This window comes from Schistosoma haematobium, chromosome 3, assembly GCF_000699445.3.
Source record: "Schistosoma haematobium chromosome 3, whole genome shotgun sequence".
NCBI classification, from domain to species: domain Eukaryota; kingdom Metazoa; phylum Platyhelminthes; class Trematoda; order Strigeidida; family Schistosomatidae; genus Schistosoma; species Schistosoma haematobium.
The window spans coordinates 17,618,610-17,634,184 of record NC_067198.1 but is presented as its reverse complement, the minus strand read 5'-3'; the positions used below and the strand labels follow the sequence as shown (position 1 = coordinate 17,634,184).

The following is a 15,575-nucleotide window of genomic DNA, read 5'->3' as shown; positions in this document are numbered from 1 at the left end:
TTCTGTTAATGCCGTACATTTGATGCACCCACTTTGTCTGGTTGTTATTACAACTTTGACACCATATTCTATTACACACTACTTGCAAAAATTTTTGTGAGTAGCGTCCACTTCATTTGTAGTTTCGGATTAATGATTAGTAAATATTTCAATCTTTATTAGATAATTAATTAGTTCACAATGAATAGTTTGCACTACATAGAATTCGATAGGGAAGTTAGATGGGCTTACAAAATTAGATTTAAACTTTTAAATAATGAACCTGTCAGTTAGCTTACAATTTACAGGGATTCATATTGATTTTCCAATAAATATAATATAACTTAGCTTCGTTAACCAATCACCTTGATTACCGTTAATCTATAAATCTGAATAGTTTTTGAAATAAGGTAATAAAAAGCGGCGACTACAGTTTATTAGCGGATAGCACAGATCACAAATTTACAAGCACATTGAGTGAATTTGAAGCAGAGAGGCGAATATGCGTATGCGAGCAAATACAGATGCGAATTTATAGTCAAATCGAATATGGCGCAGCTAGGCAAAGGCTAATAATAGGATCAGAGTACACGTATACATGGGAAAAAGGATGGCTCATCGAGCGATATTTCAGCTATCAACATTTAAACTAGGGAAAGGTGTATGAGTTGGCTGTCATATGCTCAAGTGCTTACTTTTATACACACAAGATAGTGACCATAATGGCAAAAAGAAATGGACAAGTTTTTACTGTTCGAATAATATTGTCTGTTAAGTAAGTTAATAAAGGGGTTTAACAAAAATTTACCATAGACGAAATTGATTGTGGGAGAGCTACTGTAAAAATAAATAGAAAGTAAATAAGTAGGCTGGATGATACTTAACGAAGATTATTAACATGGAACATAGGTTCGTTAATAAAGTAACTCGAAAGACTTTTGAAATCAAGCTAATTATAACCTATCTTGAAATAAAACCTTCCATCACTAACTTACTTCCGGAAAATATGGTTTAATTAAGAAATCACTATTATCTTATTACATATTACTAAATATATAGGTGTATTAGCTCATAGATGTTTTATCGTTTTTAAGCTTGAGCTGGATCCCAGAAATTCCTATCGACATGTTGCTTTTACAACAACAGTCCTATGCACAGTGAACATATGTTAATTTCATCAGTTATTTACAAACTGTGTTTTATTTCAAATTTGTAAGATATTAGTTACTGAATTCAACATACAGAATTCTATTTAACAAAGCAAAAGACATTATAACTGAAACCAGTGTTGTCGCAGAAACTTTGATTGCAGATCTTATTGCCCCTAAATGAGTCGTGAATTGTTAAATTACTTATAATAGTCTTCTGATTACAAAAGTATATGCTATGTTACGGCTTACTCAGTGATTGGAAAAACAATTATATCAGAGCTGAAAAAGTAGTGTTTAAGTGATCATTTAAATGACAGGTATGTTCAAATAAAACAATTATTTTTGACAAAATGCACTTTTCTGCTGTAACTTTAGTTCTATTAGATTGTAATTACAGCAGAAGCTCAACTATTGTCTTGATTATAAGCAAAGATGGATGGTGGAATCCAGAACGTGTGTTTCGTCTTATTCCAAACTCGTTATCCTGATGTGGCTGAATGCTCACTACAGGACTCGAATGCAGTACCGTTTGATTCGATTATTAAATATTTCGAGTCCACTATGTGTATTATTTTCAGTATACAGTGTTTCTAACCTTTTTTTCTAAAAATAATGAAATTTTGATGGAAACAAAAACACAAGAATAATATGTACTGTAGTAGGTATGAGGATGAAAAATTGTTTTAATAAGAACAATCCTTTATTCACTTATTTCTGGACTAAATAACTAGCAATGTTTTCAAGTTCTATCATGAATGGTCTATTTTCATTATATTGTAATTATATGAAGATTACCCTGAAACAGTGGTTACTACTTATGACGTCAACTTTTATTTGTAAAAATCACTTTGATCGCTAAACGCAGCACATACTTTTCACACAATTTTTGAACCAGTATACTTAATTATACTTTTCATCTACTTGGTAATACTATAACCATATTTCAGCAAATTTTACCCTTATTCATGAAGGTCAGTGATGTCGTTACTACCATTCAGGAGTGAATTGAATCCTTATTGGGTTGGATATTTTTTGTATATATTGTTTTCACTGTTGTTTTTTTCCAAAAATATTGTAGCGAAATCGTAACCACATTGATTTAGCCATAAGAAAGAGATACTACTTTTCAGAAGTTACTGTAACTAATATAGAGTCAAGAACCTGAGACCAAGCTACGCTTTCTACTTTCTAGGACTATGTCTCACAACCAGAAAGTATACTATTGTGTGATATACACTCCACTAACTTAGCAGACAGATATTTTGCCTACATCACGAGTTACGCAAGTTGGAAAAGTCATGACTTTATTTCTGATAAATATTATGCAGAAATTAATAATTCTACAGGCCTAATCAAAGTTTATGAATGTGATTTGTTATAAAGTCAATAGATAAGGCACACGGTAAAAAATAAACAAAGAATTTAATTTTAATACTTGGATTCATTGAAAACATGGAAGCACTGAACGGCCACTTCTTCTTTGTATAGGACTCCTCGACAGTGCGCATCCACGATCACACACGCGGAATTCAAACCCAGAACGTTCGGTCTCGCGCACGAACACTGAGACGGCATTTAACGATGTTGATGTCTAAATTCGGTCGAGTCCCGCCTGCGGGATAGTGGATAAGCACTTTTGAGGAGTCTTATACTAGGATGAAACGGCCATACAGTGCTTCCAGGTTTTCAATGATGGTCTAGCATAGGTCGACTCATGAATTCAACTTCTAAAATCACTACAATCTCTAAAAATCCCCAATCTGAAGTTATTCACTCATTAACAAATTATTGTTTTATATTTGTCTTTCGACAATGAACTTCCTAACGTATGTCTTTTAACTGACTGATTATCGGTGGATTATAAAATGTGAGTTTTCACATTAAGTATATGAACTGACTATAGAGGAATTTTCTTCGTTACTTATAATGGCACTTTGAGCAGACTATGCCACAATCCTTTTTCTGTGAATCTAGTTTCATTTCAATACTTGATGAAAACACGCGTGCTTATTTTGTTCAAAATAATCAAATTTGGTGTCTGTACCTGACTTACTTACAAAGTTAGGCTTTTTTTGACCAAAGTATCTTCTTATGGCAAAAACGACGCTTGCTCTATTGTTGATTTATTTATCTATCAAAACACTGCAGTTAATAAATTAAGTAAATCTATTTACGCCATTATGTTTCACCACTAAGAGTATCCTTAACTTAGGTTATCCCTAATGATGAATATTTTTTATATAGTTTCCTGTTGACCACTTTCAACCATCTAATGCCTCAACACAGTGCTTACACAGCCAAGTCACTTATAGTGATGATTATACTACAAATCAGTCGATAGAATTCCATCAATATTTAAAGGACCAGGAGACCATAACATTGGTCATTGCTCAGTGACCAATATATTGTCTACTTTATTCGCATTTGATTCGTTATGACTTTGTTCAAAACTGTCCGTTTGTTGAAAAAACATTGAGATTTTCAAGTTGGCACTTAACTACGATTACTATTCCTATTCTACATTATCTAGGTATAATAAAGAAACCTAAGTAACATAGTGAAGAATACATTGTTAAGAAAGAAGTCTTGAATTATGAATCCTTTACTTTGAAGTTTTCACGTTCCTGAAAGTAAAATTTATGGTTAACCTTGTGTTAAATTTTCAAAACCAGTTTAAAAGAAGATATCAATAAGATATCTTCTTTTCCCTACTAAGTGTCAACAATAACATTATGAAAGCTTACATTCAATCGTTTACCCCATTCTAACTTAGAATTAAACACTTACTTTGATTCTATGAGTCACTAGTAGGTTTGTAGTGAATGAGAACACAAGTAAGAACAATCGAATGTATTTTAACACAAAATTACAGAACGTCTTAATAAAATCTGAGAACCATACAGTAAATACTTCATTTGCAACATGTCAATCAATCGTCTTAAACTTCATTGTTCGTTTGTTTCCACACCAATCATTCACTGTTCTCGTTCTCTTTTCTTCGATATTCTTAACCTTGTGCCGCCAAGCATTTCACTTTCGATGGATGATTTATACTACAAATATCTGTTGACATCGGTAGCACACACCACAAGTTCAATCAATTGAACAAATTAAAGATAGTTTCAGAATTCGTCAACTCAATTAAGTTCAGCGATTGTCCATTTTTATTATTTTTCTTAGTTCTTAAACTTTAAAACTGTTTTCTTTTACATATGCATAGTCTATATGTAAAATCTACTCTTGATTCATAATGTCAATAACCGTTTATTTAATGAACTAGCGAAATTTTAAAAAAAACCTGCAAAAATTCAGCTACACTTTTATTTATCTTAGCTAACAATTAGATTTTAAAAAGTTCTGTTATCTGTTATTCTCTCATTACATACGAATGAATTTTGATGTTAATGACCTTAAGCTGCTATAAACCACTCAATAATTATTGCATTTAATAGTAAATAACTCATTATTTCGTTTACAATAATAACAGAAATAACAGCTTTATTTAATACTGTGCAAACTATCCAATATAGAATTCTTATTCTAAAAAACTTTTTTTAGATAATTTCATTCTGTACCTTAAGTACATGACATAAATATATATTTAATAGTTGAATTCATAAGTCAATTAAAGTTAGACCGTCATAGAAGACCTGGAAGCACTGGGCAGTCGTCTTGTTTTAGTATGGGACTCCTCAGTAGTACGCATCCACAATCCCGCTCGCGGAATTCGAACCCAGGATCTACCGGTATTGCGCGCAAACTATTAAATTACTAAAATCTTCACGAAACCCCTTTCTGATAATAAATATATTTGTAAAACAAAATAAATTTTCATTAAGCCTAACAAAATTTGCAAAATAATCCTTTTAACAATGAATAATAGATAAGTGATTTCAAGAGCACAGGATTTTAGTTTAAACTACCTCCTTACAACTATTTTGTCATATGATACATGTAATCGCTATGATTTTGTAAAGATTTTGTACTTTTCTTTCCAGTCATGAATCGGAATATAAAAAAAGGAAAATATAAATGGAGTGACTAGTTTGGATGAATGTTGAGATTAATTATTTACCTTAATTTAGGAGTCATAACATTAAATCCAAATCACTTATAAATCTAGATAAATAACAGATCTGTAAAAGTAAAAAAAAGATTTTGTGAACGGTACCAAGTTTATTTTCAAAATGATTAGTGGTGGGAAATGTTACGAGTGTAAACATTTAGAACCCACTTACCTTTTTCATTAAACAGAGCTCTGAGACTTGTACACTTCAATAACAGGTTTCAAGAAGATACCATAAAATAACATGAATGGTGAATGTCGATTTTGATAGTAACGCATTTACATATCGATGTAAAGATTACGGCACAAAGAATAGGATTAACTTGACATTTCACATACAAAACAAAAAAATGCATGAATAAGCCTGAAAACGGAAAAAATATTGGTGATTGAGAACCACTTGAAAGGACGTAATATTGAACGTTAGATAATCTGACTCATGGTAATGGTAGACGTATTGAAACTACCTGAATAGGTAATTTAATATTAGTGGCCAAAAGGTCAATGTACTGTTATTTCATTTTATTATTTATGTAAACTAATTAAAAGCAGTTAACAGTTTAATAATGTGATCAACACTATAGTTAGTTGGGCTATCCAGTTATTTTCCAATCTGACATTTACATCATTATATTTGATCAGTTCATATCTATTAAGCCTTTTCATACTATAAAACCTTATTTCATTGAACTGATCTAACATAAACAACCATTTTAAACCTGGAAGAACTGGAAAGCCATTTTATCCTAGTTTGGGGCTCCTCAGCAGTGAGCATCCATCACCTTGCATACGCGAATAAAACTCAAAACTTTCGGACTTTTGCAGATTCTTACCCTCTAGACCACTGAGTTGACACTAAACAGTGTTGATGTTTAACCTCAATCGATCCACGATACTATGAGAAGATGAGTATTACTCCGTCTTAGGTCAGAGAAATAGTCGAATTCATATACGTCATATGCTTTATAAGTCAATTATATTACATATCTCCACCTGAAAATTTGTTCTGTTAATGAATAAAATAAAGCATTTGACAATCGTAGGCTTTTATCTTTATCACCTTAAGACCAATATATAAATGATTACCCATATCCATTTTGAAACATAAAGACGTTAAAATCTATGTGTGAGAAATAGAGAATCTTCTTCTTTTGTACTAAATAAAGTTAAAGTATATTTACTACATCGATAAATCACTGCTTATTTGTAAACGATAATTAACATCATATATCAGACAATGATGTAATTCTATAGTTCAAAAGATATCCCTACTATTGGAAGTTTATTTCGTCGGAAGTGTTAAGATGATCTCATACACATGTTTGATGGTAAACTTTTGAATTACATTTCAATCAATAAAATCACTAATCACTTAAAATCATTCGCTAAATTCAATTAGCTATGTACAGTTTATTTTAACGTGTCAAAAAAGAGTAAAAGTTAAATCTGATTTGTTTGTTCATTCATCTAGGAATTCAACCAAAATTTATAGACAAACCAAAAATTAAACAATCTGGCAAAAATGTCATATTTGAAGTTGTAGCTGAAGCAGATCCAGCGCCAGAAATTCTTTGGACAAAAGCTGGGAATGAAATAAAAAATTCTTCACGTTACAAAACTAATTGTCGTACACTTGGTAAACAACATACATTAACATTAGAAATTAATCAAGTAACAGCTGATGATGGTGGAGAATACTTGGTAACAGCCAAAAATAAACTTGGTGATTCAACAGCCACAATAAACTTGAATATTGGATCAGCTAAATCGTAAGTTTTCACACATCTATAAACAATCTATTTTAACTTGAACAGTTTCTTATAATTTATTGGCTTTTAACAATGAATAGTGTATCTACAATATATTATCACTAGTTTTATCATAATATCTAATTATTATAGAAAGAATGAATATCATAAAACTAAATAATGTATTTGTTATCTAAGAAACGTTTGAGAAATGACTGTTATCAAGATGATGTAACACTTTGAATCAGACATGTTTTTACTGATGTGGATTTTGATACTGAGTAGAACCCGTTCATAAAAGATCTTCATTGTTCAATGTTTTATAGTTCATACCCATTAAAGTTACTTATATTCATTTAAACTGAAGTCAAACAAAGTAATAATGTGTAAATTATAAAAACTATCATTCTCACGGCAAATGTTTGTTAAAATATGATCTGTTATTTTAAGTTAATTTGGCCTAAGTTTATCTCAAATTAAGGAATAAATGAATAGATATTCAGCTTACTGTAAACAACCAGTTTTTTCTAATTATGAAACTGATTACAGAGGAGTAAATGAATTCACGAACTACCACTATGTCAACATTGAATTACTGTATATAGACTAACTCACCATACTTTCAGAGAATGTTTTAAACTGTAAGACAAGGAAATGTTAGCATGGAAATTATACTTGAAATATTATGTAACAATTCCAAAGAGTGTTTAAGATATTTACTTCACTAATAAAGTATTCGATAATAGATATAAATCAATACTTTTTGAGACCTAGTTCATTATTAGTCAAATAGAAGTGCAGAAAGAAACCCGGAAGCATACCCGTTAAGGAAATTAGGGCCAAGGAAGGATGAGAAGTTGGACAAATCGTTTCTGCATGCAAAGTTCGGACTTGAGTTCGTGAATTGCCAATGCCTCAACAGTGCATAAAATATTGATTCGACACCCCTTCGACCCAATTCCTTTGACACTGTAGATTACTATAAAAGAAGAATCGTTTGGAGTGGTGTTCATTATCTTGATTAACTTTTATATAGTTGTCTAATTTATAATACATCTTCCATTTTTTTTGGTATTGCGTTTTTCAAAATCTTTTTTAATATATACCTCTTCACAATGGAAGTGTATTGAATTTCTAATCACTTTTTCACTTAGATCGATCTATTCAAGAAGTCATTAATTCATTTTGATTCGAATTCCAAAAGATTATTCTATTTAATCACAGAACATATTTTTCACCTAAGATAATTAAGTAAATGTAGTTCATCTAGAAGTATTTGAAAACGGACAATGTATTCTTTAATTCATTGGTAGTATAATGTGAAGCTGTTTAGTGGCCCGTGGATCTGACTCCATTTAGATCGTATGAATGTTTGTTATCACCTATCCTCGTATACAATCATCGACTTAAATCACGTTAGTCAACAACGGAATTTTAGATAAGTCAATTAACGAGAATGGCCTTTGAATACACATTTTGTATGTAAAGTGAATGTAATAGAACAAAGCAAAATGCCGCGCCGTGGAGATGGCTGGTAAGCCAACTCATTTTTAGTCAGGCGTTACTCAATATTTATAGGCAGACAAAATAAACTATAGACATGTGATGAGACATGAGATATGATGTGTACACACATATACGCTCATATAAAACCAGTCAAGACTAATAAGCGAATAATTAACAAGGTCAAAATATGACTCAAGTAGAATGAATAGATTGGGCTGTCCGAAAGCTAGAATAAAGTATGTTGGCTTAACATAATAACTGACACTACAGCAGCACAAAGCATCGCCTAAGCTTCTTACATTTACTGTTTAGTTATAAATGAGCTAAACAAACCATGAAGATGAGATGTTTCTAGCAATAGAAGAGCTAGATATCTTGTGAACACTGAATTCTAAATCACTTGTTAAACATATATTCTTCCACTTAAAAAAAATTATGCGCAGATCACTTATGCCACAAGCCTTAGCTCACTAGGATATCTGTATAGAGAAAGTCATCATGATCTGTGAATTTCTTCAATTTATCATGAAAGATGGTTATTGAGGCTTTCTTTTAGTAAAAAAAGAGATAATTTGCGTTTTAGATAAATTCAAAACATGTCTCATTCGAAACTTCGAATGTATATTATGTATAAATTGAAAGCAGTCACAAGTATAAAAAACAGTTTTTAGAATGATTGTATTCTGTACAGCTGTGAATTATTGCACAAGACCGAGAGATCACAGAATATAACAGCACATTTATCTTGATTATAATATCACAAACCATATTAACCATATGTTCCTCACTTAAAATAAAATTAAGGTTAGTGTCAAGTAATACAGAAATGTAAAATATTAGAAGTGATTTGAATACTAAATAGAACTTCATTTAAACATGTTAACTGCTTGAAGCCAAATATTTCATTAATAACTAAACTACTGATCTGGCATGTTGTATGTGAGCTCCCGTTTTTTCATAGCCTAAAGCTAAACTAAACTTATGCGCTCAGGAAGTAAGTAGACGTCTTTTGTGTACACTAAAATGTGATTTTTCCCATGTTTTGTAATTATTTTCATTTTGTGTTATTTACTATAGTACACCAACTAGAGCTCCGAAATTTCTTGAGAAACCAGTGATTCGTATGGATAAGTCTAAAGGTGAAGTTATCTTATCATGCAGACTAGAAGCAAAACCGGCTGCAACACTGACATGGTATTTAAATGATCAAGAAATAAACGAAATCTCTGGGAAACGTGCATGGGAAGTTTCAGAGCAACCTGATGATGTTTATATTATTGAAATACACATTTTATCACCAAAACCAGAAGATGGTGGTATGTATAAAATTCATGCAAAAAATTCAGCTGGAGAAAGTAATGCAAATATCAATTTAAATCTACAAGGTATTTGTTTTTATGTATAATGTAGATGTGGAAATATATTTGATTGTTTTTATGTATATAGTAAAAATTTATTGTAGCAAGTAGTGAGAGTTGTGTTTATGAACGCTTATATGATGCTCAAATCAAAATACTAAGCATAACCATGACCAGATGAAGTCTCGTTAGGTAAAAGTATTTGCACAGCCTGGAAATAATATCCCGAAAGAAAAGAAATTCGTTTATCTCTCTTTTGAAAGCAATAGAAAGAAATTAAAGATTTATTACAGTATTACTGGTCTCTGAAATAGTTAATTGTTTACTGCCAGCATGTAGAAACTAACAAACTGTCAATAATAAGGAGCTCATATATTCACTCCTTTTATTAAAAAGTTTTAAACTAGTTGTCCATGACAATTTTCCACATTGAACATTTTTATAAAGAAATAAACTGTTATGTCAGCTATCACCTCATAAACTTTAGGTGATCCTAATTGTACTCTGACTCTAACAGTGGTTAATAATTTTTATCTATAATTCGTCCTTTGGATCTTGGTGTTTGGTGTACTGGTGTATCATGGACTAAAAGTTCATCCTCAGATAACATAATATTGAGGTCCTTAGAATCACCATATTAAGCATAATGACTGTCATGTATTATTATACAATAAATTTTTTTTATTTTGTTCGAGAAAGCATAAAAACTGTAGTAATAATAATTTATGTAAGTGAAGGACACGTTTCCATCATAAATCTCCAGTAAAAGTCATTTAAAACTGTCATATTTCTGTACGGTTTATGCAAACATATGAAAATTAATGAATATAGTTTGTACTATATAAACCGACTACATCTTTGCTTTATGCATATTTTGAAACTCAGAAAATAAGTCACCTAATTAAACTCCCAAAACAGAATGTCTTGAACTAACACACAATTGTTATGCAAACTGGTACAATACACTGTACTATTTCAGGTTCTTCCAGCTCACATGAATAGAATGAACAAAGATTGTGAATAGAGCTTATTATATCTTATGTTTATTATCATTATTATTATTATGTCATAATAATTTGTTAGGGAAATCAGTACATAGTATGATTAAAATAAAAAGTTATGAATATATATTATGTTGGGTGGAGAATGCTGGTGAGCGGCCTATGCTCCTTCACGAGGAGTAACAGGCGTAAGTAAGTAATATATATTATGTATAATCAGATTTAATATATCAAAAATGTACGAAAGAAGAAATAATAAATTCATTCACGTCAATTTCTATCAGGTAAAACGGATTTAGTATGACAGTAGGGTAAGCATCATTATAAATTGCATCTTTTAAGTAATCAGTTACGTTCAAAATATTTTAAAGAATGTATTCAATATTAGTTCTGGTTACTGTTGAATGTATTATTTCTATACTAACCTCCAGTGTATTTAACAGTGTTTCCAGATATATCCATTTGTTAATTATATGTAATTTCACAGGTTGAAATCATGAGTCAATTGAAGCTAGACCACCATGGAAAACCTGGAAGCACTGGACGGCCGTTTCGTCCTAGTATGGGACTCTTCAGCAGTGCGCACCCACGATCCCGCACCCCTCGAGATTCGAACCCATTACCTACCAGTCTCGTGTCAAGCGCTTAACCAACTAGACCACTGAGCCGGCATCCAATGGCGTTAATGTCTAACTTCAACCAATCCACAAAGTTGCGCTACCGTATACCATTGTCTTCAGTGAGCTGATATCTCACAACAGACCTGGTTGAACTCCACTGGTAACGGCTTCTCACTAGAACTCAAGTCACTAGTGAGCAGACGATTATTATCAGAAGGGTGCGAGAATGGTAGGTCCTGGGTTCGAATCTCGAGGGGTGCGGGATCGTGGATGCGCACTGCTGAAGAGTCCCATAATAGGACGAAACGGCTGTTCAGTGCTTCCGGGTTTTCCATGGTGGTCTAGCTTCAATTGACTCATGATTTCAATCTGTGAAATTTCTAAAATCTCCACAAACCCCTTCTGATAATTTTATGTAATTGTCAACTTGATAACATTTCTTCGCTGTTGTTTTCTTTTCTGTTGCATACGATTGTATGAAATTAATTTATATTATGTCATCACCGCAGGTGATTACTAATTTAAATTTTGAAATTGCATCCTAGTCATTATCATTCAACACATTAGATGAAACACATTTGAAATGTTATAAAATCTAAACGAACTTTACGAGAATTTAGTAAACAGTACGTTTTGATTGGGTTCAAAATTACTGATATAATATCATTATGAAGGGAATTTTCAAATTTTATAAAGAAATGTATCAATGAAACTAATGACTTCCTTAATTACAATGGACATAATTCAATAAAAAACATGATTATCAGAATTGGACTAATGAAACCATTCTTTTAGTTTATAAGAGCTCAATTACAATTGTTTTTTAACAAAGTGATTTCGGGTGAAAACAAAACTAATGATATAATTATACCATGATCAGAATATAACAATTAAGCAATTACTGTAGGGGGGTATTCATTCTAATGACTTGTTTCAACTAGATATATAGTGAATTTGAAGAAGGTGACGTTAACTGTTATGTAATAGAAAAAGCGCGCAATTATTGATTATTATTAATTTGAAGTGGATAAATTAGAAATCAGTAGTTAAGGTTGCTGTCCAATACAGTGAAAATTTTCCTACTCCAATTGTTGATTTCAAGTGTTTTATGGTTTTAACAATCTACCGAAAGACTTATTTTTCTATCGATCTAATTAGTACAAGCCATACACTTTTCCCAGTGAGATTGTAGATTGATCTAAAATGTATGTAAATAATTCTATGTTTCTTTCTAAATAACTATTCTTTTCGTCGGAAGCTATGTGTTAACATTTAATATTACTTGCAACTCACTGAGACATAAGGTATTTTCGAATAACAATTGCATTCATTAATAATTTATATGTTTTAGTGAAAATCTAGTCCGATGATACTTCGTAAACACCTGATCATATCTGTTACCTGATATTAATGTGAAAATCATAATTCAAGACGTTTTTCATTATGAAAATGAAATATGACATCCTTTAATCATAACGTATTATTAATGTCATGTCAGTCAGTCAGTCAGCTACAACGCAGGACCAAACACATATATGCATCGGTCCAAGTTGCCATGCTTCATTCAGAGGTGGTAATATAAAAAGAAAGATTGCATATGAGGATATAGTACAGGAAGAAAGAATTAGTTCGTAGAAAGAAAGAAATGAAGCGATCTTAATCTCGCAGTTTAAGGGAAGACAGAAAGTGTATACACCGACGCCATTGTGATCGATTCTTAGCCATGTCACCAAGAGTCTCCAACCATTGGTTACGATATTCACGTGAACCCCAACCAAGTAGTCTGCATCTCCCAACATGACTCAGACTAGAAGTTAGTGACTTCAAGCACTGATGCCACGTTTTGATTTGGCAGCCCCTAACTTTCTTCCAACCATCCCCAACACCGGTTAGCATTGCACGTCGTGGTAATCGGTGTTCGGGCATACGTAACACGTGGCCCAGCCATCTCAGTCGATGAAGATTAACAACCTCATCAACTGATTTACCATTATTCCCCAATACCCTGCGTCCAACCTCACTATTACTTACCCGGTGATCCCAGCAGACGCCAGCAATATTTCTAAGGCATCTGTGGTCAAATACTAATAGCTTACGAGTGTGTTCTACTCTTAATGGCCATGTTTCGCTGCCGTAAATTAAAACAGAACGGACCGACGCGCAGTATACTCGTCCTTTTATTGATAGACGGATATGTCGCCTTCGCCATAGGTGACGTAAGTTGGCAAAAGCCAAGCGAGCTTTTCGGATCTGTGCCGAGATGTTATGTCACAAATAGAAATTAATATTAAGTCGTTAACGATATATTCGAATAAAATCTCATCAAATTATTTTTTAAGTCCTTAAATCTCAGTTAAAATTCATTTCAAAACTGAATCAAGTGGAAATTTGATGGTGGTTTTTATCAATGTTTAAAATGTGATAAAAAGTGTTACTAAAAACAGTCTACCACTAAACAAACTTTATGATTCAATATCATACTCTTTAGAAGTAGTCACCCTATGAATTTACTTATGATTGAACCTTTGAATTTCATATCGCATACCAAGTAAATTATTATTTAATTACTGAGTTGAAATTAAATAACTTCATCCCTTTTATGGTATAATGTTATAATAGAGAATTAACTACTTGTCATGGCACTTGGTTGATTCCATAATTTATTAACTCTAGTTCATTTTTTTTTGGGTTGTTCACTAACTTTGCTAGTTTTATGGCAAGTTAAATCCATTTATTGACATCGACATGAAGATTAGAAAATAGTTTGGGCGGATCTTTATTTGTCAAAAAAAGCACATCCTTACTGAAATACATCGATTAATATATAATGAATTCCGTTATATGAGCCTACATCATGTTTCTTTTTAAAGCATTTTGACATCAGTTTATTACATTTAGTATAATCATGTAATTTTATATGTTTATTACAACGATATATTCCAGCATACATACATAAAACTATTGCTCATTACTTTTTTCAGTGTAATCTTTAATAGATCAAGATGGGTTTTTTATGACATATATATATATATATATACTTATAGTACTTTTGAAATAATAAAAATCTTTTATATCATTATAATGATACAGAATACATGACCTCATAAAATAATAAACAATGAAATAAAGAGGGTGTAACAGCGGTAGTGAGAAAAGTTTTTATTGACATGTATAACACTATTTACTTCATGGTCTGTTACATATTGTTTCGTTTTGAACTGAAAAAAATTTTTAATATATATTTCACACTTAACAAACTATTGGTTAACTATGATAATAAAAATAAGTAGTATCTATGATCATATGACATTATTTTAATGTATGTAAATGATCATTTGGTTTGATTTTATGTCCCATAAATAGAACCTCAAAGAATTAAACTATTAAGTATTAAATGGAGAACATATTTTATATAGCTGTGTAGTAAGTGATGTATTTTAGATGCTACATCAATATATAGATGGTTAAACACAAGGTGCAATACTTTAAGAAAAACACTTAATTACTCCAAAAACAAAAAAAATGGAATGATAAATAATGTCCATTTGTGGGTAAGCTGTTTGGTAAATATATTTTGATGGCAAGATGAATATCATAAAATGTGTAACAAGAAAAGTGATTTTACGATTTTATTCATTAGAAAGAATTTCAGTTATTCCGTTGTTGATAATCTTGACTAAGTTTTTGTCAGTCTTTGTTGCGTCGTCTTAGGATTATTTCGATATAGCTGTTTTTCACAGGCTTTTACACAAATATAAGTCCTAGATTCCATTAATAGCCACAAATCTATGTAATTTTCAGACTTATTTTAAATATTAGAAATTCATTTCATAATTTATTATGTATACATATAACAATATCCATCAAAATCTAACCTTCTTAAGACATAATAGTTTATCATAATAACCAGTCATTTTCAGCAAAATCTAAACAAACATATACATTCATCACTATGGGGGTTGTGAGGATTGCTGAATTTTATTCAAGTCAAGAATAAATCTAACTTAAATCAGTTAGTGATCTCAACATATAGCTATGAATAACATAGTAGACGAGAATAAAATTTATTGACAAACCGATCAGATTTAAGATCGCAACTCTTGGATTTCGGAGTGTGATCCGTCCAACCACATAGCTAAATAGCGT

General features: G+C 31.4%; 1 protein-coding gene across 2 annotated transcripts in view; it reads left to right on the top strand.

The window, feature by feature from the left end:
* UNC22_1 (Twitchin) overlaps positions 1–15,575 on the top strand; it is a 197,641-nt gene that overhangs the window by 6,107 nt on the left and 175,959 nt on the right. For both annotated transcript variants that reach the window (XM_051213168.1, XM_051213169.1), the window contains exons 2-3: positions 6,668–6,965; positions 9,528–9,835. In XM_051213168.1, coding sequence (XP_051069120.1) covers positions 6,668–6,965; positions 9,528–9,835 — 606 coding nt within the window. The remainder of the gene's footprint in view (positions 1–6,667; positions 6,966–9,527; positions 9,836–15,575) is intronic.